This window comes from Corvus kubaryi, unplaced genomic scaffold (genome assembly GCF_017639235.1).
Source record: "Corvus kubaryi isolate FWS band 111438036 unplaced genomic scaffold, C.kubaryi_AGA036_p1.0 132, whole genome shotgun sequence".
NCBI lineage: Eukaryota > Metazoa > Chordata > Aves > Passeriformes > Corvidae > Corvus > Corvus kubaryi.
Window position 1 is genome coordinate 4,984,243 of NW_024580666.1, and position 26,748 is coordinate 5,010,990.

The following is a 26,748-nucleotide window of genomic DNA, read 5'->3' on the forward strand; positions in this document are numbered from 1 at the left end:
CTTGATACAGTTCTATACAAATAGACAAGAGTCCCACTACATTAAAATGAAACCGAATCATCTTAGCAAACCTCTTTTTTCCTCATGGTCTTCTCTCTTCTCTGTGCAACGTTGTTCCATCTTACACACACACTTAGATGTGCCATAAGTGCTTCCTTTAAAGTGCATAAAAGCTATCCACAGCTCTCCTAAGAACGAAACAGTTTTAATCTTTTCTGATCCATGTTCCTGCCACAAACATTCACCGGCAGTATGATAGCTCCAAGAGGAGACATCTGATTCTTGACATTTAAAGATACAATACTGGTGAAAAATAGTGACGCTGTATTAACTGCAAACAGCTTGTGAGGGAGTAGGTGATGTACTCCTAAAATGTATAATCAGAACAAGCAATAATTTCAACCTTTTGATTTTTTATTTTTGACTCAGAGCCATGAAAAAGAGGAATAGCTTGATAAACAAATCTGGACACGTTACAATAAATGTTTTAAGAGAATTTATATTCCATGGCAAAAAGAAAAGTAGGTTGTTTTCCTGCTGGAGAAAGTATTAAGGTACCCCTGAGTTTCTCAAAAGGGTCTCAAAAGCTTTCATAAAAATGAGCAGTAAATGAAAGCAAAATTGGAATTACAGAAATCAAAGAATTTGTATCCTGGTAACATTCAGTTAATTGACATTGTAGTGCTAAATGAAAGCACTACAACATCAAATTCCCTATACCCCTACTGTGACAGCCTTATAAATTCAAAAGGTACACATAAAGGTCTTATTTTTCCCACCTGAAAAAAAAAAATCCTGTTCTAACATGAACAGTTTCTTTGAAATCCTGAATTCTGGACCAAAAAAAAAAAAAAAAAGAGCTGATATATTTTTATTTTAGCAGCAGCACCCCTTGTTTAGTGATCAGTGACCTCTGGGGAAACTTGAGACATCAGAGCAAACCTCCATCCCCCACAAACACCTGAGACAAGGCAGAGCACAGTTAACAGCAACCAGTTCTCCACACTGTACCTGGAGGTACTGACATGACCGTTCCTGCTGACACGTCTCTGCCTTCACCACTGTCTGGTCCATGTTAACTGATGCTTTCTGGTAAACTTCACGGGCTCTGCTCACGGTTAATGTAGAGGACCAAGAGCTTTTCTTCATTAACTGGGAGTCCAAATTCACAGGCAGGTTTGCACAGGTAGAGCATTTGACATCATTATTGCTTCTGGAGGACTTCACAGTATGTTCGCTAATAGTGTTATAGGCTTCCATAAAGTATTGGGAAGAAGAGCGATCAGGGCATCTTCCCATGGTCATGACCCCACTGGGACCATGATAAATGCAAACATCATTGTCCAAGTTGTCATCTGAACTCCACCATCCCGATGCACTGGATCTGGGCTTACCTTCTGATCGCCTTTCTTTACTCTTGCTGCGCTTCCCATACCTCATCGTCTGTGACTCCTCCGGGCTTGCTTTCCCCCCATTGACACTCCCCTTGGATGGTCCTTCCAGCGAATGGGACTTGGTAAAAAGCTTTTGGACAGAATGAACCAGATGCCGGATCCTGCCCGGGCTGTCGCTGCGGTGCTCCATGGCAGTTCTCTTGTACTGCAGAGTGTGATAGCCATCCCGATTCAGAGGCAGCTGCCGCTCAAATTGGTCCAAAAGGTTGGCAGGAATGCGGTTGGTCTTGTTGGCAGTTCCATGGGGAACCAGAGCACACTCGTCCTTGAGTTCATGGTGGGAGCTATAATGCCTCCGGGGAAATGTGCTGCTGGCAATCTGATCATTGTAGGGCACCATGCACTCGGCCTGAAAAGAGTTCCTTTGAGTGTAGTAAGGGTGGTCTGCGGGGTGGGGGTCCACCGGGTTTAACAAATATGGCTTCCTGTCCTGGTGGTGTGGCAGGCTGTCACATGCAGGGTCACAGGCAACCCCGTGATGGTGACTACGGCTGCCAGATAATCCCTTCATCGTTGACGTAAAACGAGTCCCAAAATCATCTAATACGTATGGCTGTGCGACAGGCAGAACTCAGAGAAAGGCCTAGAAGAATGAAACACAACAGAAGCGGTAAGATATTCAAGCTGAGAGAATAAACAGCATGTGCATGCTTAGCATCCTTTGTTTCTTATTGTAAAAGTAATTGGAATGAACATTCTCAGACTTTCTATCATTGAATCTTTCCCACATCCAACATGGGATAAGGATACCCAAGTAGTACACAAGAAAAATTATCTTGTTCTATTAGCTGCAAAACAAATGCAAAAAAAATTTTTCCAATATGAAAAGTAAGATAAGTATTGCCACCTCTACTCTAAAACCTCAGTCCTAAAAGCATTCATGGACGGGGGCCTCCCAGGATGCCTTAACTGCTCATCTGCATGTTTTCAAGGCCAAATGCATGTGTTTAAAAATATATTTTCTTTAATGGATCTCTGTCTGGGCTTCTTTGGGTCAAACACAAAGCATGGTGCAATTAATGGGAAACTTTTCCCTAACTTCAATGAATATTTTTATTCAATCTCCATTTGTCTGCCTAGACTGTAAGCATCTCAAGACAATAGCAAAACATTATTTCCGTAATTATTTTCAAATTAAGAATAAAATAACAATAAATTACACTAATTGTCAAAACAAAATCAAACTATTTAACAACCTATATATCTGTGGGGTTTGTATTTACTATTCACTGGCTCCTACTCACTAAAAAAAAATCATCTTATTCTGCTAATGCATGGCTTGATTTATTTCTCAATAGTTTTTCAGTGTACAAAGCAGTGTTCAAATATCCCTACATACTCCTACCATTAAAAGAACTGGGATAGCCAAACTTTGCACACAAAAATAACAGTGTAACACTTAATTCTTGATTGCAGTTTTTTGTCCCTGAAGTGACTCACAATGCTGTAGAATTTGGATTACAGGTTGAAAATGGAAATCTTCATCCCAACTAACATAATAACCACTCTGTTTGAGGCCAGATGTCCTCGTTTCAGCCCTCGACTCTAGCAAAACTCTGGATGCAACCTATGAGCTAATAATGCATAAATTAGGGGGTTTCGGGTGTGGCAAAGCAGTCTCATGGTGCCATCTCAGCAGCTGAAGGGCAGAGGACTCCTTAGGGGATGCTTTCTTACACTGCACTGAAATGGGACTCACTGGGCTACTTTATTCCCTTCTGGCATGGCTAATCACATAATACTTTGGGAAATGTAGGTCTTGAGATCTTTCTTGGAGTAAGGATAAACATACATAGCAAACAGGTTTCCACTATGCGCCTCCTCAGCTAAACTTCATGTTTTAACAGGTTGTAGACATTGTACCTACTGGCAAATTAGTAACAATGAAGTTTTCTAAAATAGCATTAAGTTAATGTCAGTCTGGAAGAGCATGCTCTGCACTTCATCAGAACTTATTTTATATTTTCTTCTGAACCTGCACAGAGCCAAAGAGGAGTTTTTTTCCAGTACGCTTCTAAGCTAATCTGGATGTCCTGCACTTAATTTCCCCTCACTGGATCCCTGCAATGCAGAAAATGTTCCTTTTAAAGAGACTTTGAATTCCAAAAAAACAGTTTTCAAAATACCACAAAAGGCTCTTGAAATATTCCAAATGAATAGCTGACTGATTTACCCAAAGAGAATGGCTAAAGGCACCTTTAAAAGCATGAAAATAATATATTCAGAGAGCTGGACTTGTCAATTATACTGTAGTGATGATCCTTAGCACTTCTAAAGAGAATTTTACATCCCTACCAAGAGTTTTAAAAATATGATCTATTAGTCTGTGTAATCGAGAAACATCCAGAGGGATGGAGTAATAGATTAATTACTTAGGTAATTGAAAATGTGACTTGAGCAAAGATACCCCGTCAGGAAGAGTACTTCTAAAGCATATAAAGACCAAATAAAAAATACCCCAATCTTTGCCCTCTATGAGTATTTTTCACACATCAAGGCTTATGAAAACAAAACTTCAGCCAGTTAATTTTTACTTAAAACGATTTGCAATCGTGCAACAGTCCTTAGGATGATTGATAAATTCTCTTAAGGCTAAAAATAGACTAGTGTGCCATATAAGATAAAAAAATGTAAGCCTTACCTCAAAGATAGGAGAAAGATATGAAAGAGTACAATTAACTGGGACATGCCCTAAAACAGTGATTTATTTTCATTTTTTCCCTATCTGAATGGCTATGAAATTTTCATATACTGTAGAAAAAAGAGTATATGTAGGCAAAGAACCAAAAGGACCAATGATTTACAGCATAGTGAAGTCATGACGGGCACAGGGGATGCCACAGAATTGTTAAGAAAATGTAGCCTTAATATACTGATACAGCAAATTGGCTGGGCTCAGGAAACACTTGATCTGATTTATGGACTGGGACAGAATATTGTGGAAAACCTTGAAACTAAAAATGGACTTAAAAGATGCAGCTATGGTTTGACCAATGAGAACAGTCATGTTACCAGCTGTGTTTTGGATGGACTGGCAATATGGATGCTAAGGAGGATGTGCAAGAAGTGGTAAAAAGTGAAAAAGCTTATGAAAAGTGACATTTGTCTGTATAGAGAGAAAGCGACAGGCTTTCAAAAAAATTGTGGAGGAAGATGGGCTAAGCACTGCTATATGAGCTTGGATGGCAAGTAGGATGGAAATGTTTCGGAGAAAAAATGCATGTATTTCTACACCTATTTTGAGTCAGCTGTCAATGGATCTTTTCTGAGGAAGTACTGGAGAAAAAAGCAGAAGATAGATTGGATCATCTGCTCAAAATGAATCAAATGAATAGATAAGGAGAATAACAGAGAAAATATGCTTGTGAAAGCAAAAGATCACAGGATTATGAAAAATCAGATTTAAAAGAAGAGGAAAAAAAGAAGAAACAAACAAACAAGCAAAAACCAGAGAGTGATAGAAAAGTCAAGCCAAAACCAAAAGGGAGAAACCAACCTGAGTAAAAAAAAAGGAGTGGTGGTAATTTATTCCCAACTCCTAGACTGCTGGATGCATTGAGAGGGCTTTTTTTCTTGTGCAACAGCACTGAAAACATTAATTTTATCATGAAAATTGTGATTAAAAAACCCCACATAATCATTTACTAGAACATAGCTTAATTTTACCTTAACTGCTTCATTTTACCTTATTACTGCTGCCACAGTATTGACAGTGCAATGAAGTAGGAAAAAACCCAGTCAGGTATCATAGTGCACCTTCCAGGAAGGAAAGAATCAGTATAATATGCTCAACATTGAAGAAAGGAGTGTTGCTTTTGTTAAATATTTAGTGGACAATTCTTCTGCACAAAATCTCTCCAAACACAAAACCTAAATCACTTTCACACTCACACCTCAATCGTGTTTTAATATGTTAATATACATCTAGAAAAATTTCTATCTTACTCTCTGATTTCATCGGTATTTTTTCCAAGAATATGCATCATTTTCCATAATTGTGTTGGCTGAACCTATACATCAATGTTTAGTGCAATTAACAGCTGGAGACAGGGCTATCTGATCATGCCATGAGTAGCTAGAGGAAGCCAATTAAGGCTTTTATTGTATTGGTATTTTTTGGCCAAAGTAGGAACATTTAATTACTCATGAAATAGGGCAAGACAATTGATGAACACGTTATTAAACAGTGCAAATAGCAGTTCTATAGAGAGCAGACCAAAACTACTTGATGGCATAAGAATAAATGAGACGTTAAATAGATACAGCATTGTAAGGCTGAAGAATGCTTACTACTTTCAACATTCATGTTACATTTGCTTTTGTTTTCTTGAGGATGCCCTGGGTAAGAAGGATACAAATATATTCATCCTTGTCCCTAATGTGGTGTCCCTAATGCATAACAATTTCCTGGAATAACCTAGTGGCTAGAAAAATGCCTATTTAAATCCTATGTAATTAAAATGATAATGAATGCAAAATAAAAACCCTGAATGTAGAAATCACCTTATTTTTTACAAATTTCATTTAACTATATTGTCTACTCACGTGTTCCAAATTTATTCATAAAACATATCTTTGAGAAACATATTCTTTCCCTTAGATATATGTGCAACCTTCTGTCCTATAAGAGATTTACTCATATGCCCCAGAGCCCCTCCAACTTTATGCAACAAGACTGCAGAATGCAGAATATGCTGGAACAGAGGAAAGACTCCTCTTCTTGCGCAACAGCACTCCCCGTCTCCCTGTGCCACTGGGGGGGAGGAGGCAGAAATCAGGAAGGAGGGAGAGGTAGGAGGATGGCGTTTTACTTCTCATTATCCTGTTCTGATTTTGACTGGTAATAAATTCAATTAATTTCCCCAAGTTGAATCTGTTTTGACTGTTACCCATTATGGTAATTGGTTTGTGATCTCTCCCTGTCCTTATCTCAACTCATGAGACTTTTGTTATTCTCTCCCCAGTCCAGTCATGGAGGGGAGTGATAGACTGACTTTGGTCGGCACCTGCCAGGGTCAACACCCCAGAGGCTGATGGACCTGTAGTTACCTCCTTCTTGCCCTTTTTGAAGGCTGGGGTAACATTTACTTTCTTCCAATCCTCAGGTACCTCTCCTGACTGCCATGACCTTTCAAAGGTGATTGAGAATGGTGTAACAATGATGCCCACCAGTTCCCTCAACACTCATGGGTGCATCCCATCAGGACCCATGGACTTCTGGATGTCAGGTTTGACTCTATGTTCTCTAACCCAATCCTCCTCAACCACGGGGAAGTCTTCTTATCTCCAACAGAGAAGTTACCAATAGAGACACCCTAATTAAGCATAATCAGGGCCACAGCACCTTGGGTCTAATATCCTTGTCTGTTCAGAAACCAAGGAGGGAGAGATGTTGATTTTTTTTATTGTTTGGTGAATGTTGTTCTCCTAAGATACGACTCAGTGAGTCAGAAGACTCTTCTGAATCTTCAGGTGTCTGCCATGTCCAGAAATTGAAGTGCTGGGACAGAGGTGGAAGGCAAGTAAACACATCATGTGTTTACAAGTATATGCAGATCTGAGTGAGGAGGGCATTTAATCATGTGCACAAATTGAACCACACCAGATTGGTTCTTACACCTCAGATTGCAGCAGTCTTTTCAGAGAAATGCTGTGTTACTGTTTGAAGTGAGAGGACATTAATGATGCTTCTTAGCAGTACTGTTTATATTACTGTGCTCTCATTTTATGCTCTTTGGTAAACAAAGATAGGTTCTGATTTCCATACTGAACTCCAAAGAGTCTCAGAATTTGCTTATTTATTTAAACCCACACTATGGAATGTTCTCAGTGAAATTCCTTGTTTTACAAACAAATGGAAAATATGGTTATGCTGAGAATCAGACTTCCACATGCTCTTCATGCAGGACATTGCTTTATCCCAAAGGTCTTGATATTTTGGAGCCATTATGTGTGGCCTTTTTGTTACATTGCATCACATTAATGAAAACCTAGACATCAATAAAAGGATACATATTCTAAAATTCATCTATCAAAATATTTTATTAAAGGTGTTCAGAAGAAAATGAGGTCTCAAATTATCCTCCTAATACATTTTGGCATGTAATATGAACGATTCAGTGCCTTGGGAAAAACTCTCAAGAGAACATCTAATTTTCGCTTCTGTGTCAGCAATCACGCCAGGCAAGTGATATTTACAATATAATTTAATCTTGAACAGTGGACAGGGAGTCATAAAGAGAAATGTATTGGCCAGTCAACTCATTCCAAGTTCATGGGGAGATCAATAAGTGGGAGTAAGTGGGGGAAAAAACCGTAATTAAGCTTTAGCTGATCTGTGAGGAGGCCCTTGTGAATGGTATGCATAGAGAAAAAAAACAAGAAGAGAGGCATCCCACCAATGGTGTAATAAAAATTGGTGGGTTTTTTTTCTGTCTGCATCCAGCAATCTTTAGTTGCATATATTTGTGGTGACAAGTTTCACATTTACATTTGACTACTGTTTCCATCCATGTGCTTTTGGTGAGCAACTGTGGTGGCCAGTACAAGGACAGCATGTGCCTGAAAGTTTTGGGCTTGGCTTTCCTTTCTTCATCTCCGTGGCTAAAAGCAAGTTGATTTGCCACTAGGAGTGTCACGAAATCTGTAGTCACTAAAGTAACCTAACACATAATTAATCTCTGAGTCATATCGAAATACATTACAAAGTCTGAAAGAATTCTAGCAGCAGTATGTCAGCAAAATTTTGACACAAAGAGACTGATTTTTTCAATCCTCTTAGGAGTGTGACCGGCAATATGTAGGATTGCACGCAAAGATCTTGGGCTCTACAAAAAGAAATACTAAACTGTGATTGTCTGCTCTTCCACTCTCCTGATTTGCACACAAAGTAACAGCCAACTCTTAAAAACTTCTGATCTGCTTCAGTGATTAATAATATACAGTGCAATTAGACTGCTCATTACTTTCCGGAGGTGTAGGACAGAGTCTGACTCGATAAGGTACAGCCCATCAGCTGGAGAGCCTGTTGTGAATTCAGAACTGCCAATGGACATTTTCTTCTCCCAGAAAGAAAACAAAGAGGATATTATGTCTGTATAATGTGCAAGTAAGATAAGATATTAAATTGAATCATTTAATACATGTCATATAGGCAGCATTGAAGCATATACCTCATTGATGTTGCATTTTAACCTTCTCAGTCTGTGGGATGATGAACTTTATGACCTTAATATTTTTTTTTTTAAGCAGAACTTGCAGTGAATTTCCAGAATGCTTTGTCTGGGGGAACAGCAAAAGGGAATGAAAAGGAAGATACACCAAAACTGGGAATGAGGTTTGCATGTACTTACCTGGGTTGCTCTCTTTTAGGTACCTGACTGTTGCATCTAAGTTTGCAACTCTATTTTGCTTGCTTTCTTCACAAAAGATTTCTTAAAATGAAAGGATTACAGTCACTACTTTCTATCAATAGCAGATAATCAATATGATATGGGTGTCTTATATTATCTCTGGATAACAAAAGGAAGCAGGTATGAGGGACAGGCCAAACATTTCTACAGCACTGGCATCTGATAAAAATAGAGAGGCTATCACAGTGGCATAAAACATGCACCATTAAATGACTAACACAGATACAGAGATATCAGGTATGTATCTAGATTCCTGAAAGCCAGTCAGTCATGAATGTCAAAGGTTTATTCTTCTAGTAGGAATGAGGTGATCAGCAGATCATCTACCCTACATTCAATGGATACTTTTCCTGTCAAATTAAAAAAAATTCATAGTCTTCAATATGGTCAAATAGTGAAAATGGACATTCTTGCACTAAACAAGCACTTGATCCTCCTTGCAAGGACACCAGCATGACTAAGTCAAGGAGCCACTATAGCAGCTAGTGACTGACAGGGATCTAATGGAAGCTGCTAATCAGACCTTGCACCAACATTACACAAACCTAATCTGCATGAGTCATTAACTCATTTTCTACCAGTTTTTTAAGTGTTTTGCAATCCTGCAGCATGGCAATGTGACAGGTATTACATTATTGCCTCAGCTACAGGTTTTCATGCTCTCTAGACCTTTTCTACACATATACTGAAAGAGCAATATTCACTGTAAAGCTGGGGAACTGGCATTACTCCTATGCACTACACTCCACTCAAGACACCTGGGAATCCATATTTTGATTTCTATGATGGCAGTGACAGTGTGATTATGTAATTACATGACTTTGCTGGTCTTGACCAGTAAATCTCAAGATTCAAACTGTCTCTAAGCTTTTTATTTCTTGCTATTTAGAAATCAAGTGTATTACTGCAACCCTATGGTCTATCACCGTGTCCTGCAGCCGTAGGGAGGAGGAGAGAAGATCCAGCAGGCAGGAATTGTGCAGCAAGATTGATTTATTTAATTATTTTACAAACTCCTTTATAGACTTTTTTCTTCATAGTCTAATTGGACAAAGGACCAGCCACCCCTTGGGGTGGTTGGCTAAAATCCTAAAACATCCATTGTGAAAATATTTTTCTACTGTACCACAAACAAGACTTCTCAAGGTTGCAGGTGTTTCATTGTTTACATAACTCCACTACCTCTTCTGTGAGAGAGAAAAGCCTCCTACGGGCCCAGAAAATAGCAAGAAAATCCTTGCTAGCAGCATTTTTGTATCCACACAAGTGAAACATTATGTTAAGTATTTCTTGCTCCATGAAAAATCATTTAATTCAATTTAATGAAACATGGTTTTACAAGACTCTTTCTACAGCTTCAGTCTTACTAACCCTGACCTCATTTAGCAGAAATAGAGATGATTTCTTTGAAAAAATATTCTTCCAAGTACATTATGATATTTTAATTCGAAGCAAAAGTGGATGCTACAAAAACATAAAAGCACCAGAATCTCTGCGCTTGCAGATGGTCTCCCATCTTGGCTTTCAATTGGTAGCTCTATTTGAATGGTGCCTTCCCCTGAACATCTGTTGTGAGCCCAGAAACTAATGAGAAAGTGTCTTAGTGGAGAAACTCCATGGAAATGCTACAGAAGTCCTGTGAAGACCACGGGTAAGAGCTGCGAACACATTGCTTTTAAGAGAATGACAATACAGGTCTTATTAATCACCACACTAGCCCACTGGTTGCCCCTACTAGCCCACCACAAAGAACATGCAAAGCCTCAGTGAAACTGTCCCACATCATAACTATGAGTAAGAACTTCCTGGAAAATTCCCTTCATAGTCATTTTGGTATTATGGAGCTTTGACTGTATCAACAAATGTCATCACTTTGATCACCCTGCTTGGTCATGGTTATGTTCCAGTTTCTTTGTGCCCAAGCCAGGTTTCTCCAGTGAGGCAGTAGGAAAAGAGGAGAGGCATACAGTGCCAAGAACATTCTGCTCATATACAAGACCAGTGAACTCCTACAGGAGAAAACTGACTCCTGGCAGAAACAGGAAAAAGCCCTCTCTGAAGGTGTGAGATAAAAGAGCTCAGCCAGCAGGGGAGAAAATTCATTGGGTTGGTAGAAAAGAGTCACGCTTAGATCAAAACTTAATCTTTCTCATTTCAACCTGTTCTCTCAGCTCAATCTAAAAGTAAAAACCAGCAATTGTGAGCTCAGTTTGGCACTGAAAAAGAAACATCTGATTAAAAGGCAGAGAGTAACAGGATTGTTTATTCCTTAAACATGGCTATAGCACTGAACTTCATGAATTTAAGGTTTAAAAAATCCCACAAACAACTAAAAACTGAACCAAATCCAAATATTTGCTGTGGTATATAAATGCAGTTAAATAACTTTAGCCACGTTATCTTTGATGGCTACAGTAACTGATCAATATTTGTTGTTACACAGTAGATGAAATGGAAATAATTTCTAGTTTTATAGCAATGCTATGAAATAGAGTTAGATTTGCCAGAAATCTTAAGCTTCTTGCTCAAATCAACTTGTCTCATTTCACCTCTAGTGGCATAAAAAAATAATAAGAAACATATAAAACTTCTTTTCAGAGGAAAATATTTACTCCAAATATTTTCTCACATGACTTTAGTTATTAAGAGATTGAAATAGTAACCACTTTTAAAGATGACTATTTTTCACAGAATTCCGTGAAATGTTTTTGAGCTGTGGCAAACTGGGAAATAAATATTTATGAAGAATGTCTGAAAAAAATTACTGGTACTTACAAAAAGCTAGTTATCAAGTATCTCATAGAGTAAAATGTGACAGCAAAAGGAAGAGAAAGTCTGTGGGTAAAATGTTCTTCCCCAGGCATGGCACAAGATAGTGCCTGCATCTCCTCTGGGACACAATTCTGCCCTTGAAGAGAGGATACAACTTCTCATCTCCTGCTTTGAGCCTTCATTCAGCTCCACCTACACCACTGAACCACCAGCTACATTTAATCTATTAATTTACAACAGCAACAATTTAAAAGTTTTACAACAAGCCCATAACAGTAACCTTCATTTTTTGATATGATTCTGATTGTAAACAAAAATAATAAAAAAGAATATCTCAGACTTTTCTGCTATTATTTATGCACATGGAATTTGTTTCTACTGTGCTCATGCCTCTTTGTTGTTGTTGGGGTTTGTTTTGGTTGGTTTTTTTTTTTTTTTGGTGCATTTTCCAATAAATTGAACCAATGGTCTGCACATACCTAGAAAAAAGCAGATTTAAAGATTAAAGAATACTTTCTAGAAGTTAATCTTGAACTTCGTTTGTTTATGTTGAGGTATGCATACAAATGGCACACAATAAGAATTTGATTGTAGGAACTATGTCTATCCAATAAAGAATCAGAAAAGGGTTCTATTAATATACAGGTAAAATCAAAACAAAACTTAATTACTGCATACAAACTAATGAACCCCTGCAATCAGGTTAAAAACTATTCATAGAAAAAATATTTTCTAAACAGTGAACATGGCTTAAACACTTCAGAAAAGGCTTTCAGAATAGTTTTTAAATCAGGAATAGGCAAAAATAACAGAAAAAATTTATTTGATTAAATGAATTATTATGAATAATAATCTAATGTTGGGTGCCCAAAAAAGAAAAATGGGTAAACATCCTTATAAGCTTGAATCACACAGGTCAGCTTTGCAATGTCACAGAATTTAACTGTGACTTTTTTATTTCCACAGTTTGTGACTAATCTTTTATCAGTTTGATGAGTTTGAACAGGATTCACTCTGAGGCTTTGACACCGTGAGGAATGGTGGTGGTACCCTTATATTAGGTGCCACCTAAAATGCTTATGCATGTACTTCACATCCATGTTTGTAAGAAACTCAGATTTGAAGACGATTTCTCTTCACTATGTTCATTCTGTACAGAAGCTCATCACAAATCACTGTGCTGAGAAACACAAAAGGGTAAATGAACATCTTACTGCTGAAGGATGCTTGACTCCATCAGCACATTAGGCATTTATACACTGCATGTTTCACTCTTGGGGGCTCAGAGGGAATACCAAAGCACCAGACTCTTTTATTTATACTAGCCTTGTGTAAACTTCACACATTGCTGACATGAAACACAATAATAAAGAACAGAATTAAAACTTTTCTTTATATATAGAGAGTAAAGAAATCAAAATCAAGGAATATATAGTCAAGAATATTTTCATTTCACTTGAACTTTTCTATATTAAGGAGCATTCATTGATACAGAAAAACTCAAGTGGGGGGATTTGAAGAGAAAGCACTAAATGAAAAGGAGAAAGAGGAAGTATGAGCTTAATTCCCTTTTTTTGCATGTTACTATTTCCAGCAACACCCCAATTGATGTAACTTCATAGATCTCAATGGAATTGCTCCTGAGTGAGACCCACATGAATAACAGGAAAGTGTACAGAATGAAATTAATCTCTGCTTTTAATATTTGCTGGTTTAAGGTAATAGTACAGCGTAAGTATTTTCCACAATATCAAGTAGGTAGAATTTTAAAACTACTAATAATGCACTTTAGAAAAGAATGCTCACAGCTCATTGCTTCATCACACAGAACCACCATAAATAAAATACACTTTAGGGAACTCCTGGAATTTATTTTACATATAATTGCAAATGATAGCATGTTCATATACTGGAATACCGCACACTCTAAAGTGAAAAGCCTTATTTCTAGGTTCTACTGCAAAGCATCTTGTCATGAGTATTTAAAAAAATCACTGAAGTAATGCATTTGAAGTTATTTTTAATTAAATGAAGTTCTAATATTCTTTAAAAACTACCTGTGGAATAATATTCAAGTGTGCAATAGTTCTGTTGCACTGAAAATACTTCAGAAAAATGGTTCTTCAAAAGAGTAACACCATAAGCAGACTACTATATATATCAAACTGGTGATATATGCAGAATGTCTGGTTAATTCCTTGTTGCTTACTTCTCCCAATTTAATTTCATTTCAAGGTGAAGGGTAAGTGGTTTCACAGAAACTTTAATTAGCGTACTAAAAAGACACACTCCCTTAAACTTGAATGAAAAGCACACAGCCTTTTCACTTTATTACATCTTTCAGCTATTCGACTGAAATCTCATCTTTCCCATCAGAACATGAGGTTCATCATATGTTAAATGTCAGCATTATTGTGTAAGTTCAGGAGGAGCCACAGGGGGCTATGCTGTTTGTCCTCATACATAATATGAGGCTTATAAAAACCATCCATAAATGCTACTGTGGAGCTACAATTTATTGCTGACATAGCGTACACCTTGTGGAAAGATAGCAAGTCTGATTTTAAAGCTAAGAAGTAACAGAATCTGCCTCACTTCCAGGAAAATTGTTCTGATAATTAGCCACTGATGCATAGCTGCAGCTGAATGTGTTCAGTATCCACTTCCAGCTAATAGCTCTGGAGATTTTTCAATGAACCTTTTTAGAAGCCCTTACCATAAGCCACGTTCCCTGCTGCTGCTGTGAGATAGAACTATTTCATGCCCTTATATATCTTAACCTAAAATGACTGTGTTTCTCATTCACATCCGAAAGTAGATTTTCTGGCCTTTAGTAACTCCAGAAACTTCCTTCCATCCAGCCTTTGTCTACTTTATACATTTCTTATCAGATACAGTTCTTGTCAGATGTGCAATGAAGTTGTTAGGCTGTATGAGTAAATGCAGATTGGTTCTTGCAAATTCCTCAGTCTACAAAGAATTTAACTGAGACTAGACATGTTAACCTTTGTTTTCACAAATATAATTCAGAATCACTCCCAGTGTTCAAGTAAACTAATTTTATCTTTCTTTCATACTTTCCACCACTACTTTTTTATCAAAGTTAACTCTGTACTGAGGAAACAAAATGACACTAGCCCCATAAAACAGTAGCTGATCTAAAATTTCATGTCTACCCTCTCTCTTGGGAAGTTCACAGTAAAGCCAGACCCGGTGGTGGTTATCTACTCTGACAGTCAGGCTGACCCCTGCCAAAACAGCAATGCATGTAAGCACTGGCAAAGAAACAGGATGCATCACTTAGAAAAACTGCACTACTGCAACTGTAATATTCAGTGCACTTTCAGAGTGTACATTTTAAGGCACTATACAGAAGATCCAAAGAAAGAATATTGTGAGATAACATGGATAGTTGGTTTCAGAAATATATGATTTCGGTAGTACTACTTTCCAGCAGATGAATGAAGAACATTGGTTTCAGTAATATATCTTTTGAAACTATTTGAGCATGAATCTTATTTTAAATTAAAGTATTTTAGCTTCTTTTAAAAAGCTTCTTTTGCCTTTCAGATGGCAACCGCTTAAAGGATATTAATAAACTAATTATATTATTGTTATTCCAATGATAATATTTATGCATTGATATTCTGAAACTATTTAAAAGACTAGTAGCCTTTAGGGTAGAGTTTAGTTCTGCTTGAGGCTATAAAATCCCTCATTATTATCTAAATTACTGAAGGTAAAACAGCAGCAGAACAGAAGACAATGATGACATAGGTTGAATCTTGTGGTTGGCAGAGTCCAGGGATCTTCAATACTGTACAGTCACAGAGAGTCCGGCCATTTGCATTTTGAATTCCTTTGCTTCCATCCTAGAAAGGCTCTATGGAATAAGGTGTGCTTCAGCAATATTGGGATATATATCTGTTTTATCCTGTCTCTTCCTTACGTTTTATTTCAGGTTTAAGAAGAACTGTGGTTAAGATGAGAGGAGAGGAAGGCCCATAATTTTATTTCACCATCTTCCATAAAAAGTTTTTGTAGAACAGTGTGAAACAGAAGAAGGAACAAAACCCATATACTCCACAAACTCACTGAAATCACACCAAATAAGAACACACACTTAGATCCAACAAACCCAGTTAATCTTTACATGAGTGAATGTAGTGGCTTGACCCTGACTGGATGCCAGACACCCACCAAAGCCTCTTTAACACTCCCCTCTGCAATTGGAAGAGAAAATAGAACGAAGAGTTCATAAGTTGAGATAAGGACCAGGAGAGATCACTCTGTCATGGGCAAAACAGACTCATATTGGGGATATTAATTGAATTTATCACTATCAAAATCAGAGCAGGAAAATGAGAAGCAAAATAAGATCTTAAAAACACCTTCCTTCCACTCCTCTCTCCTTCCCAGCTTTACCTTCTCTTGCCAGTGGTGGGGGGAGACAGGGAGTGGGGGTTATGGTCAGTTCATCACACTGTTCCTGATGCTGCTCAGGGAGAGGAATCTTTCCCCTGCTCCAGTGTGGGATCCCTCTCAAGGGAGAAAGTTCTCCATGATCCTCTCCAACATGAGCCCATCCCATGGGAAACACTTCTCCACAAACTGCTGCCACATGGGTCACTTTTCCACGGGGTGCACTTCTGCTGTTCCTCAGACACAGACTGTTCCAGCATGGGTACTGGATCACAGATCCTGTTTTAGCATGAGCTCCTGTCTCCACGGCTCTGCAGGCCGCTGCCAGGACCCTGCTCCAGCATGGGCCTCCCAAGGGTTCACAGTCTCCTCTCAGGCATCCACCTATTCCAGCACTGATCTCCTCCATGGGCTGCAGGAGCACAGCTGCCTCATCATGGTCTGCACCATGGGATGCAGGGGAATCTCTGCTCCGGCTCCTCCTTCCCCTCCTTCTCCACTGACCTTGGTGTCTGCAGAGTTGTTCCTCTTACATATTCTCACCCTCATCTTCTCTGGCTGCAATTAAATCCACACAGTAACTTCTTTTTCTTCATCTTAAATGTGTCATCACAGAGGTGTTGCCACGACTTCTGACTGGCCCAGCTTCTCACAGAAGCCACCCCTGTAGCCCCCCTGCTACCAAAACCTGGCCACGCAAACCCAAAACATTCCACCCCTCACCTCTGCATATCATATATTTAAGAATTATCACTAAAATCCACATTCACCACACAACCTGCCCTTACATCAACAAAACCAGCCAAACTAAACAAAACAAAAGTCCCCCCACAAAACCCAAATTAACATCATCACAACACAGAAAAAAAAATGGACAATTTACACAAAATTCATCCCTTGTCCATTCACCACAATTACAACAAAAATTGCTCATGATCAATCCCCTTTTTGACATTGTTCAGTACTTGTTTTGCCTATTACTTCTCCCAGTTACTATCTTTATCTCAAAATCCTCATGATCCCATATTTTGGCACCAAAACCACCATAGTGGATTGACCCTGGCTGGATGCCAGACACCCACCCAAGCCTCTCTTTTACTCCCCTTTAAAACAGGACAGGCAAGAGAAAAGATAAGGATGCTATCAACACCTTTCTAGCTACCAATGATAAGCACAGCACTATGAGAGCTGCTATGGGAAAATGAACTCCATTTCAACCACATCCAAGACAGTGAATATATTGAAAGTTAAAAAGAGATAATCCTACTATTTAAAATTTTTTTTTCATTATTAGGGTAAGTTCTTTATTGGCTGACAATAAAGCTGTGTTTAGAAGAGCCTTGCATACTTTAAAAAAATCATTCCTCTCTTTTCCTGAATGAAAAGAGACTTGCAGGTCAAGTGCATACGTAGAGAAAGTTCAGAACAAAACTCTGGAAGCAGCATGAAGAGGTCTGTGATCTCTTCTACTCTAAGTGAATAGGAAAACACCTGCCAGGCCTGCTAAGTCTGTTAACATTTCTTTAGTTCCATAAGACTGTGATTTAAAAGGAAGTTTATATGGTTTTTATAGAGCAGTTAAGAGTATGATCTCAGACAGTTACAAAGTGCATCTTTGAAGTCTACAGAAGAGATGTTGTACAGCAACAATAATGATCTGTTAAGCATTATTTGCCAGGCCTCCTCAGTAATAAGGTTTATACAATCCCCCATCTGTGCACTCATGCCCATTCTTCCACCCACCACCCTACCTCCTGCCCCGCCTCCCTGCTTCAAATTCAAACTGGCAGAGGTTGAAATACAAGATTTGTACAACCCCTAGAAGTTTTGGAAAGAGAGGCAAATCCCACATGTTTCCTGACAGAGGGAAAAACCATAAAAGAAGCTGAATCTTCTCTAGACATGAAAGAACTTAGTTTTTGCTCTTTTTTGGCTCTAGTGGCACAAGGTACCACGGACACAATCCACAGACAGGACCTTGTCGACGCACAGTATTGGAAATGGTGGCATCTGAAGATAAAGAGCAAAAGACACACAGGGCATCACGCATCCTCCAAGCTCTGCCTTCTTTTTCTTTCAGTATCCACTGGCATCCCAAGTACACTCCTTGGGAGCCCAGAAAAGCCAAGGAGCTCAATGAATTGATCCCATCTTAGGTTTCTTGCCATCAGCCTTCAAGGTCTGCCTGATGCAGGAATGGCTGTCAGGCTCAGATGGAGACATCTAATTTACTTCCTTTGGTCCTGCAGTTTGAATCCTCTGAGCTGACTGAGCACCTCCTACTTTACTCTTACAGCACACCTGGGAAACTTCCTCCATGTGCTCAGGTTGATTTGACCTCTGTTAATTCTCACCTTACTGGGAAGTGTGAAAAAAACATTTTTTCCCTTTAGTTATGGAGAGTGTGTGATTATTTGGACTGAGTACGCAGCTGTATTTTCTGCCATTTTCTCATAAAATTTTGAACTCAAATCTGATTGAGGCAACCAGAGTACCTGCATAGATGATTACATTCTTACAGGTCTCATAAAAAAATAGAACTCACACCAGGGCTGAACATTTAGAAGTTCACTTCTCATAACTTTTTATTCCTGTGTCTGATTACTCCAGTTGAAGAAAACAGCCTGTCTGCTGTTGCCAAAAAAAGGATATGGGAAAAGACTAAAGATACATATGGAGTACCAAAACCACTATCATGAGTCAATGAAATGTTCAAACAATTGTCATACACAAAGCTATAGAAAGCCACATTTCCCAGTTAAGCTGTTCAAAATGACCTTGACAAGCTTGAGATGTGGGTCCATGAGGATCTAATGAAGTTCAATGAGGTTCAGTGCAAGATCCTGCACAGGTGTCGGAGCAATTCCAAGAACAAATACAGGCTGGGTGAAGAACTGATTGTGAGCAGCCCTGAAGAGAACTTGGAAGTGTTGGTTGATGAGAAGCTCAACATGACTCAGCAACATGCACTTGCAGACTAGGAGGCCAGCCCACATCCTGGGCTGCATCCAAAGCAGCACAGGCAGCAGGGTGAGGGAGATGATTCTCCCCATCTGCTCTGGTGAGACCCCACCTGCAATACTGCAGCCATCTCTGGGGACCCCAACATAAGAAGGACATAGACCTGTTGGAGTGAGTCCAAAGGTGGGCAACATAGATGGTCAGAGGGCTGAAACAGCTCTCCTATGAAGACATGCTGAGAGCTGGGGTTGTTCAGCCTGGAGAAGCCTCACAGCACCTAAAAGATGTTTACCAGGAAGCTGAAGAGGGACTTTTTACAAGGACATGGAGTGATAGAACAAGGGTGAAAATTTGAAGAGGGTAGGTTTAGATTAGACATTAGGAAGACATTCTTTACTGTGAGGGTGGTGAGGCATTGGAACAGGTTGTCCAGAGAGAAGCTGTGGATGTCCCATTCCTGGATGTGTTCGAGGTCAGAATGGATGGGGCTCTGAGCAACCTGGTCTAGTGAAAGGTGTCCCTGCCTGTGGCAGGGGGTTGGAACTAAATGATTTTTAAGGTCCCTCCCAACTGAAATCATTCTATGATTCTATGAATTATGACGGTTGTAAAAAACATTATGTCCATCTCCTTTTCATTAATATTCCTGGGTTTTTTTCATAGACAGAAGTTTGAGAAACTGGAATGTGTTGTAGTAGAAAGCTTTTTGGATTAGAATTCTACTGTAAAGTTCTTTTAATGGATGTTCTAAATCCAAAATTGTACTAATAGAAACACTTCTATTAACATATCTGTTAATCTTCTACTAAAAGAGCATGTTATTATAGCAAGTCTGAATATCCCAGAGTCATGCAGGTAATAAAACAAAAAAATCTTTTGTACTTTTAATTCCAGTTCCCCCATATTCTTGCAAGTAGCTAAACCAATCCCTGACATCTGGAAAAGCAAGCTGTCAAAATTTATCAGTCCTTGTTTCACACATTCTAAACCTTGTGAGAGAAGTTGTGAAGGTTGTAATATTGTATTTCTCTGCTCAGGTTGGAGTGATTCTGCTCTGGTTGATGTCTGTGCTCCTCAGCACAACCTTCAACCTCCTCCTGGAGGTTATGACACCCCCTTTTCAAAGTGACAAGTTTGCTGTAGCCTCTTGCTCTGGTTAGTTTGGTGGGGTTGTACTCAATAGGCAAACTGTGGAAATCTTAGACAAGGTAGTCACAGGCTTCTGCCTACTCCTTCTCACATGGCAAGTAAGACTGTTGTTACTGAACTTTGTGGTTGCCACTCTCCCATGGCTTGAAGTCCCCAGGAATTGTTCATGTTGGTTTTCCTCAGCACTAGCTGTGATTAGAAAACAGGTTGAGAGCAAGAATGCAAAGAAAGAAGTTTTCTTAAAAATGCACTGAATAACAAAGTTATGTTTGTTTTCCTAAGCTGGCAATTTTCATGCCACTGGTCATCAATAGTATGGCTAAAAGCAAGATGTCATGGATGAAATATGCCTGGAATGCAATCACTCTGCAGGAATATTCAGCAATGAACTTAACACAAGGCTCCTGTTTCAAATTTCTTCTAATGACCAACTAGATGCCCTTTGTGAAACTAGAATAATTGGCAAATGGTTTTCTAATTGTCAGTAACTGGATATTTTTTGCTGAACACTTAATAATAGGACTTCTTTTCAAGCTCTTTGCATTCCTTAATGAACTCCACAGTATTTTTTTTTTTTTTTTTATGACACAAGGGATATTATTCCCTTTTCTTCCAAGTAAACTTCAGCCCACAGATGATTTGCCCTGGATTTAAGATGATTTGCCCTCAGAAGTACACTCTCAGGGACACATAAGCAGCACCGTGTTTCTAAAGAGTAATGTTCTGTTGAAAGAGAAGATGTAACCAAGTGTGATAAGAAACATGAAGAGGAGTTAGAGGAATATGAAATGCTCCATGGCTAACAGAGCTTGGCTGCTTTAGAGATAAAGATGACAATCATAAGCAAAGAAAATGGCTGGTGGTATTAAACTACTGGCTGAAGAAAACCTTTCCCATTTCACCTCCTGGTCTGTTACAGCTTGTGGTACATATTTCTTAACTTCTTGGACTTTGGGGTCTGTAATGTCATTCTCCTTGAAGCATGAAGAAACAGAATGTACACAGCTTCCCAGAACATCATATGATACTGAAGAGAAGAAGCGAAACAGGAATGTCTCAGTGACGCCCACAGGAACAGTCACCATTGCCAAATTGTCAGCATGCTTCTGCAATGCCAGACCACAGCGAGCATATGGATAGTTTAGGCTTCCTGCCATTAGACTGGATTAGCGAAGCACATGGTTCATGCACATCTAGTCTAGCTTTGTGTCAGTGGAAAAAAATTTCCACTACATATAGCCTACCAGACCTAAGGAACAAGGGCTAGTTCTCAGGCAACTTCCGTGGAAAAAGCCTGCTGCATTTGTCAGGTTCTGTGGTACCACCCTGGAGAAACCCTTCATGTGATCTGTGATTACACCCCTGAGACCATGAACTGAGGTGTGAAACAAGAATACCCTTCCCTTCTGTCGAGCAAACATGACTGACAGCTCTGCAAAATCCCTCCAGCAGATGACACTACCAGGGATTTTCATTCTGTTACAACTCACGCAGGCTGCATGGCAGCAATTTGTGCAAAGCCTGCTCTCCACAGCCTCTCCAGGCAAGAGGGCTTTAGTGAGAGACATACCCAGTGAAAGATACCCCCAGAACTTTTAGTGAAAAAATGTTCTGTATCATTTGAAAGAGAAAACTTCAAGTCTGGTGGAATTGGATATTTCAGGTTTCATTTTCTTTAGAAAAACATTAAACCCAAGCCACAAAAAATACACTATGTGACTAACACACAGTGGATTATCAAACTTTTATCTCTTTAGTAGCAGATTCTGGTACAGTTGGCAGGGCTGTTGTCTCTGTTGCAAAATGACCAAGTCATTTACTCTATTTTCATGTATTTTCCTTATGGAAGATTATTCCATCAAAAATTTAGCGTTGAAACTTGCAGTATACTGACAAAATAAAGTCAGAATATACTATCCTGTATTGCAGTTGACTAAGTAGCTAACTTTCATCAGTCCTGAATCAGCTAAAAATATGGTTATATAAAATATTCTTCCTTTTGAAGCTGACATGGTTATTTATATGCCTGTTCATAACTCATATTACAAATCGGAGATCTAGGAAGGGTTCCAACTAATACATTATGGAGATAACATAATATACCTGTACATTTGTTTCGCTTCAGACAAGAAGCAAAATACAAAATTGGACAACAGTTAAATAGCAAGTTAAATACTGGTTAATATATACATCTATCATTCTGCAAACGCACATAATTAATTAAGCTAACTTGAATAATCCTATGCAAATTCATCTATTTGCAAATAAAAATTCATAATACTAAATATTTGTGAACTAGAGGACAAAATGTTCATGCCAAACACACAGTTGAATACAGTGCTTAAAACATTTATTTTGTGTTTGCCTTTCATTTTTTGGCATATTAATGGAATTTTCTTTTATACTGCCAGCATAGAGGAATGATTTGATCAAGAACTCTTTAAATATTAGCAATGAGCCAGAGCAGCCTCAGAGGAAGGAATCTTGTTAGTTGTAATGTAAATGCAAACACATGCAATGTATATATCTGGCATAATACTATTGTGGCCTCACCTGTAGGCCAAAACCATCATTACCCAACATAGTATAACTAGATGTATTTTCAACTGATACAGAGAAAAGTCTTTTTAAAGCCAGTTAATCTTCATGTCAGGTATCAATGTATGTTTTTCTTAATACTTGTAATTGGACTTGATATATATAATTTGATTATATTGTAAAACTGAAAATAACAATTACCTATGTATAATTTCAGTAAAAGAGTATTTCAGTAAAAGAGTACCTCCCTTATAAACTCTCAAGCCAGAGTTAAAAAAAGAAACTACACATCACTATGTAGGCTCGCTCTTCAGCAAAAAAATGCCATGTACATCATCCTGCAAAACTGATCACATTCTTTGCTACAGTTATTATTCATTGCTGTCAACTACTAGTAATTTTATACAATAAAAATCATTCCAAGTAAAATACTTTTAAAATATCTTCTGGAAGCATTCTCTTTATAATCTACAAATATGAAAATACACATTTGTGATTTAACATATTAATTATAGGAGTCTAACTCTTCTGGCAGTCCTTCACATCCCTCTTGTTTGTTCCTGCACATAAAACTTAGTCACTGCTTGCACAAGGAAATATTGGGATGAAGATCACTCCAGATTGGGTGCACAAAAATAGGTATGTTTAAATAGGTCATAGCAAGATGCTGTTGGTAGAGACTGAGTAACCACTTTTATAAACTCTGACTTTGTACATACACATATTTTCCTAACAGCTCTTTGCTATGCGTATTGTGTTCTCAAGCATAATTTTATGATTTATAACAAAGGTACTTCCATGCATGCTCCACTGCTGAAACCAGACCATGGAATGAAATGAATTATACTGCCAGCTTCTTTATGGTTCATTTACAGTAATCCTTTGATATACTGGATGAAGTTGTAAGCCTATAAAAGAACATGTCATTGATGCCACTGTGAATTTCATGAGGGTTTAAGGTGTTATGACCATGCATGATAAACTGTAAGACACTGGAAGAATTAGAGATATTGCAGTTTCTAAGAACTACAGAATTTGTACAATGGTTTGGGTTGGAAGGGACCTTAAAAATTATCTTGTACTAACCCCCTGGACATGCATTTAACTCATTAACAATTACTACTCTAAGAATGTACACATATACTGTATTCACATGAGGCAGGGATAATTGTGGTTTATGCATTACATTATTTTGAAAATATCTGCTTGGCATATTCATGACAATGCAAACACATTCACATGTGTTCTTACTCATCCTCTTCATAAATATTAATTTACCCAACTGATGTGGAAGTACTGTTTTTCTAAGCATTAGATAATCCTTCAGACAGTTTTGAATTCTAAAATGGAAATAGTCTTTTCCCCCTAGACAGCAGTCAGTGATCAGAATAAAGGTAAAACTTGCAACTTCATCCTTCACTCAAGACCACCATAATCTATACATAAACAAAAATGAAATGAAACATGTGCTCAGCATTCTCTTATTGCTATTAATTATTCAATAAAGTATGTTATTGTATGTTTATGGAAGACTTTCTTTAGTAAGGACTTACTGCTCAACTAACCTCTGGTCTGAATCCAAAATTATCAATAGAATACCAGATCCCTTCGCCGGCTTCAAAGATATCGAAGGGACTCCTAGGTATTGACAAGATAGGACACAGACCAAAAATGGGATTCACAGTTTCTTACACACTGTTCATTGCACTCTGTGCTGCCCATCTGTTCTCCCTCTAACCTTGACATGGCAACTTTCAAACAGCACTGGCGCAATGCAATCATAAGGAACTCCATAAGGCCTTCTGTGGAGCAAATCGTGACAAAGGGGAACATCCCCCTTAGTAGGAGGCTAATGAGAATTGGCAGCTAGTATTTTGGAAGGCTGCTTTAAAACTCCCATTTCTTGCACCTCAAGGAGGAAAATGCCACTTCTTAAAAATTATATGTTGTTGGATTATGGCGACTTGTGCAGTGAAATGTACCATTTCCTGTAATCTACTGTTGTGTTTCAACAGTTGGAATGTGCAATATGAGTGAATCTGCAATATTATAACTGAGAAGTAAAAAAGAAGGAAAAAAGAGAAATGTTTTCTGTCTTTTACCACTTCTGGAGACTACATTTAAGGTAGTTTGGGGAAGAAATTAATTGAAAAAATTCTTTGTGTAAAAGGAAAAGAAAAAAAAGAACATCCTTCTTATCAAGTGAGACAACAAAATACTTTTACTGTAGTACATTTATATCACTGAAATATTTGTATCAATTTTATGAGATTAGGCTAAAAATGAATCTATTAATCATATTTTAATGCTGTGGAAAACTATGTTTGCATGTAAATTACTGCAACACCCACAATGGCTTGCGTTTTCACCCTACAGAAAAAATGCCAGACTTCATAAGCATATTTATAGTGCCTAAAACCAGGCTGGTGTTTGTAAGAAAAAAAAAAAATCTTGATACATTATCAGCTGCAACTGAGGAATAAATGGAAAGGAAGGAGAAGTGAACTGTGACAGATGATAACAGAAGGTTGCTGAATTTTTCGGTTACTTGTAGACTGCTTGTGGGAAGAGGTCGCGGCCGTGTGCTCTCAGCTGTGCCACATTTCCACAGTGACATTCATGAACTTGAGGAAATTAGACATGGGTACAACTTGCCCTGGCTTTCACACAGCTCAAGAACTTGGAAATAGTGGCAAGAATGCAGTACGAACTACAGCCGACTTCATTAAGTTTGCCATCATGTCAAACAGGTGGTACCACAGCTCAATGCATCACAATGGTATGTTTTATACATGACCATATAGCACCTCGTACTTCTATGAAGACTGCTAAACACCTTATAAACCTTCCTTATAACCTTAACACACCTCTGTGGGTATGAGCTGACATTTTCTGTTACTGGGAGTTTTCCTTTGAAATATTCTTTTAAAATTTCAGCTGAAAGAATCCTAATATAAATACAACTAGTGAAAATTTGCTTTGCTTATTTAAAAAAAAAAAGTCATCTTAACTTCAGTCTTTCAGTCCCAACTCTTCTACTTGCCCCCACTTGCTCAGGGGGAAGGGGAATGGGGCCTGTGGTCAGTTTGTATCGGTTTCTCTACCTCCTCACACTCTTCCCCTGCTCCACTGTGGGTCCTTCCGCTGTAGGCTGCAGTCGTACAAGAACTGCTCCAGCTGTCTCCTTTCCATAGGGTATAGTCCTTCAGGTACAGACTGCTCCAGGAAACGTGATCCTGCATAAGCTTCTCTCCATGGGCTGCAGGTTCCCCCAGCGCATGTCCTCCTCCTGCACTGTGGGGTCCTCCATAGGCAGCAGGAGGATCTCTGCTGCCCCGCGGATGTCCATGGGCTGCAGGGGCACACCTGCCTCACCATGGGCTGCACCATGGGCTGCAGGGGAATCTCTGCTCTGGTGCCTGGAGCACCTCTTCCCCCTCCTCCCTTGCTGACCTTGGTGTCTGCAGGGCTGTTTCTCTCCCTTTTTTTCTCACTTGTTATTATCAAAATGCTAACTTAAACTTTTGGGGAAGTAGAGACAGAAAATAAATTGTGCTTATGTTTGACCTTCATCTTAGTCAATATGGTCTTGGCTATGGTGTACTCAATAAGTCTTTCTAGAGGGCAATACAGTACTTTCTCTCAATCACTGATAGAAAGCCCACAAAAAAAATCTGGCCCTGGCTTCTCTCTAGCTTTGCATCTCTTTATGCAGTTCATTAATTTAGTCCTACATGTTTCCCAGAACACAGCTTTCAATACCACGAATATCCAGATACTCCCATATTTGCCATTTTTTGAGAAACAAGGACTAAATAAAATAATCAGGCAAAGCCCTGTTGTGACCTAATAAATTTTTCATGCTCTGTATTGAGAACCTCCCTCCCCATTTTATCAGGGTCTAACACATCAACATTTTCAGCCAGATTCTCTGATCCATTGCGCAGATTCAATTGAGTTTGAGTTGAAATTCAGTTGTACTGGCAACAGTACCTGAACTGTGGAGTAATTCAGGCTATGCTGGAAGCAGAAATTTATTG

At 38.6% G+C, this 26,748-nt stretch overlaps 1 protein-coding gene across 6 annotated transcripts in view; it reads right to left on the bottom strand.

Moving 5' to 3' along the window:
- The window catches only part of DLGAP1 (DLG associated protein 1), a 419,505-nt gene that overhangs the window by 137,770 nt on the left and 254,987 nt on the right, over positions 1–26,748 (bottom strand). For all 6 annotated transcript variants that reach the window (XM_042030616.1, XM_042030634.1, XM_042030590.1 and 3 more), the window contains one exon: positions 1,012–2,037. In XM_042030616.1, coding sequence (XP_041886550.1) covers positions 1,012–1,965 — 954 coding nt within the window. In that variant the 5' untranslated portion in view covers positions 1,966–2,037. The remainder of the gene's footprint in view (positions 1–1,011; positions 2,038–26,748) is intronic.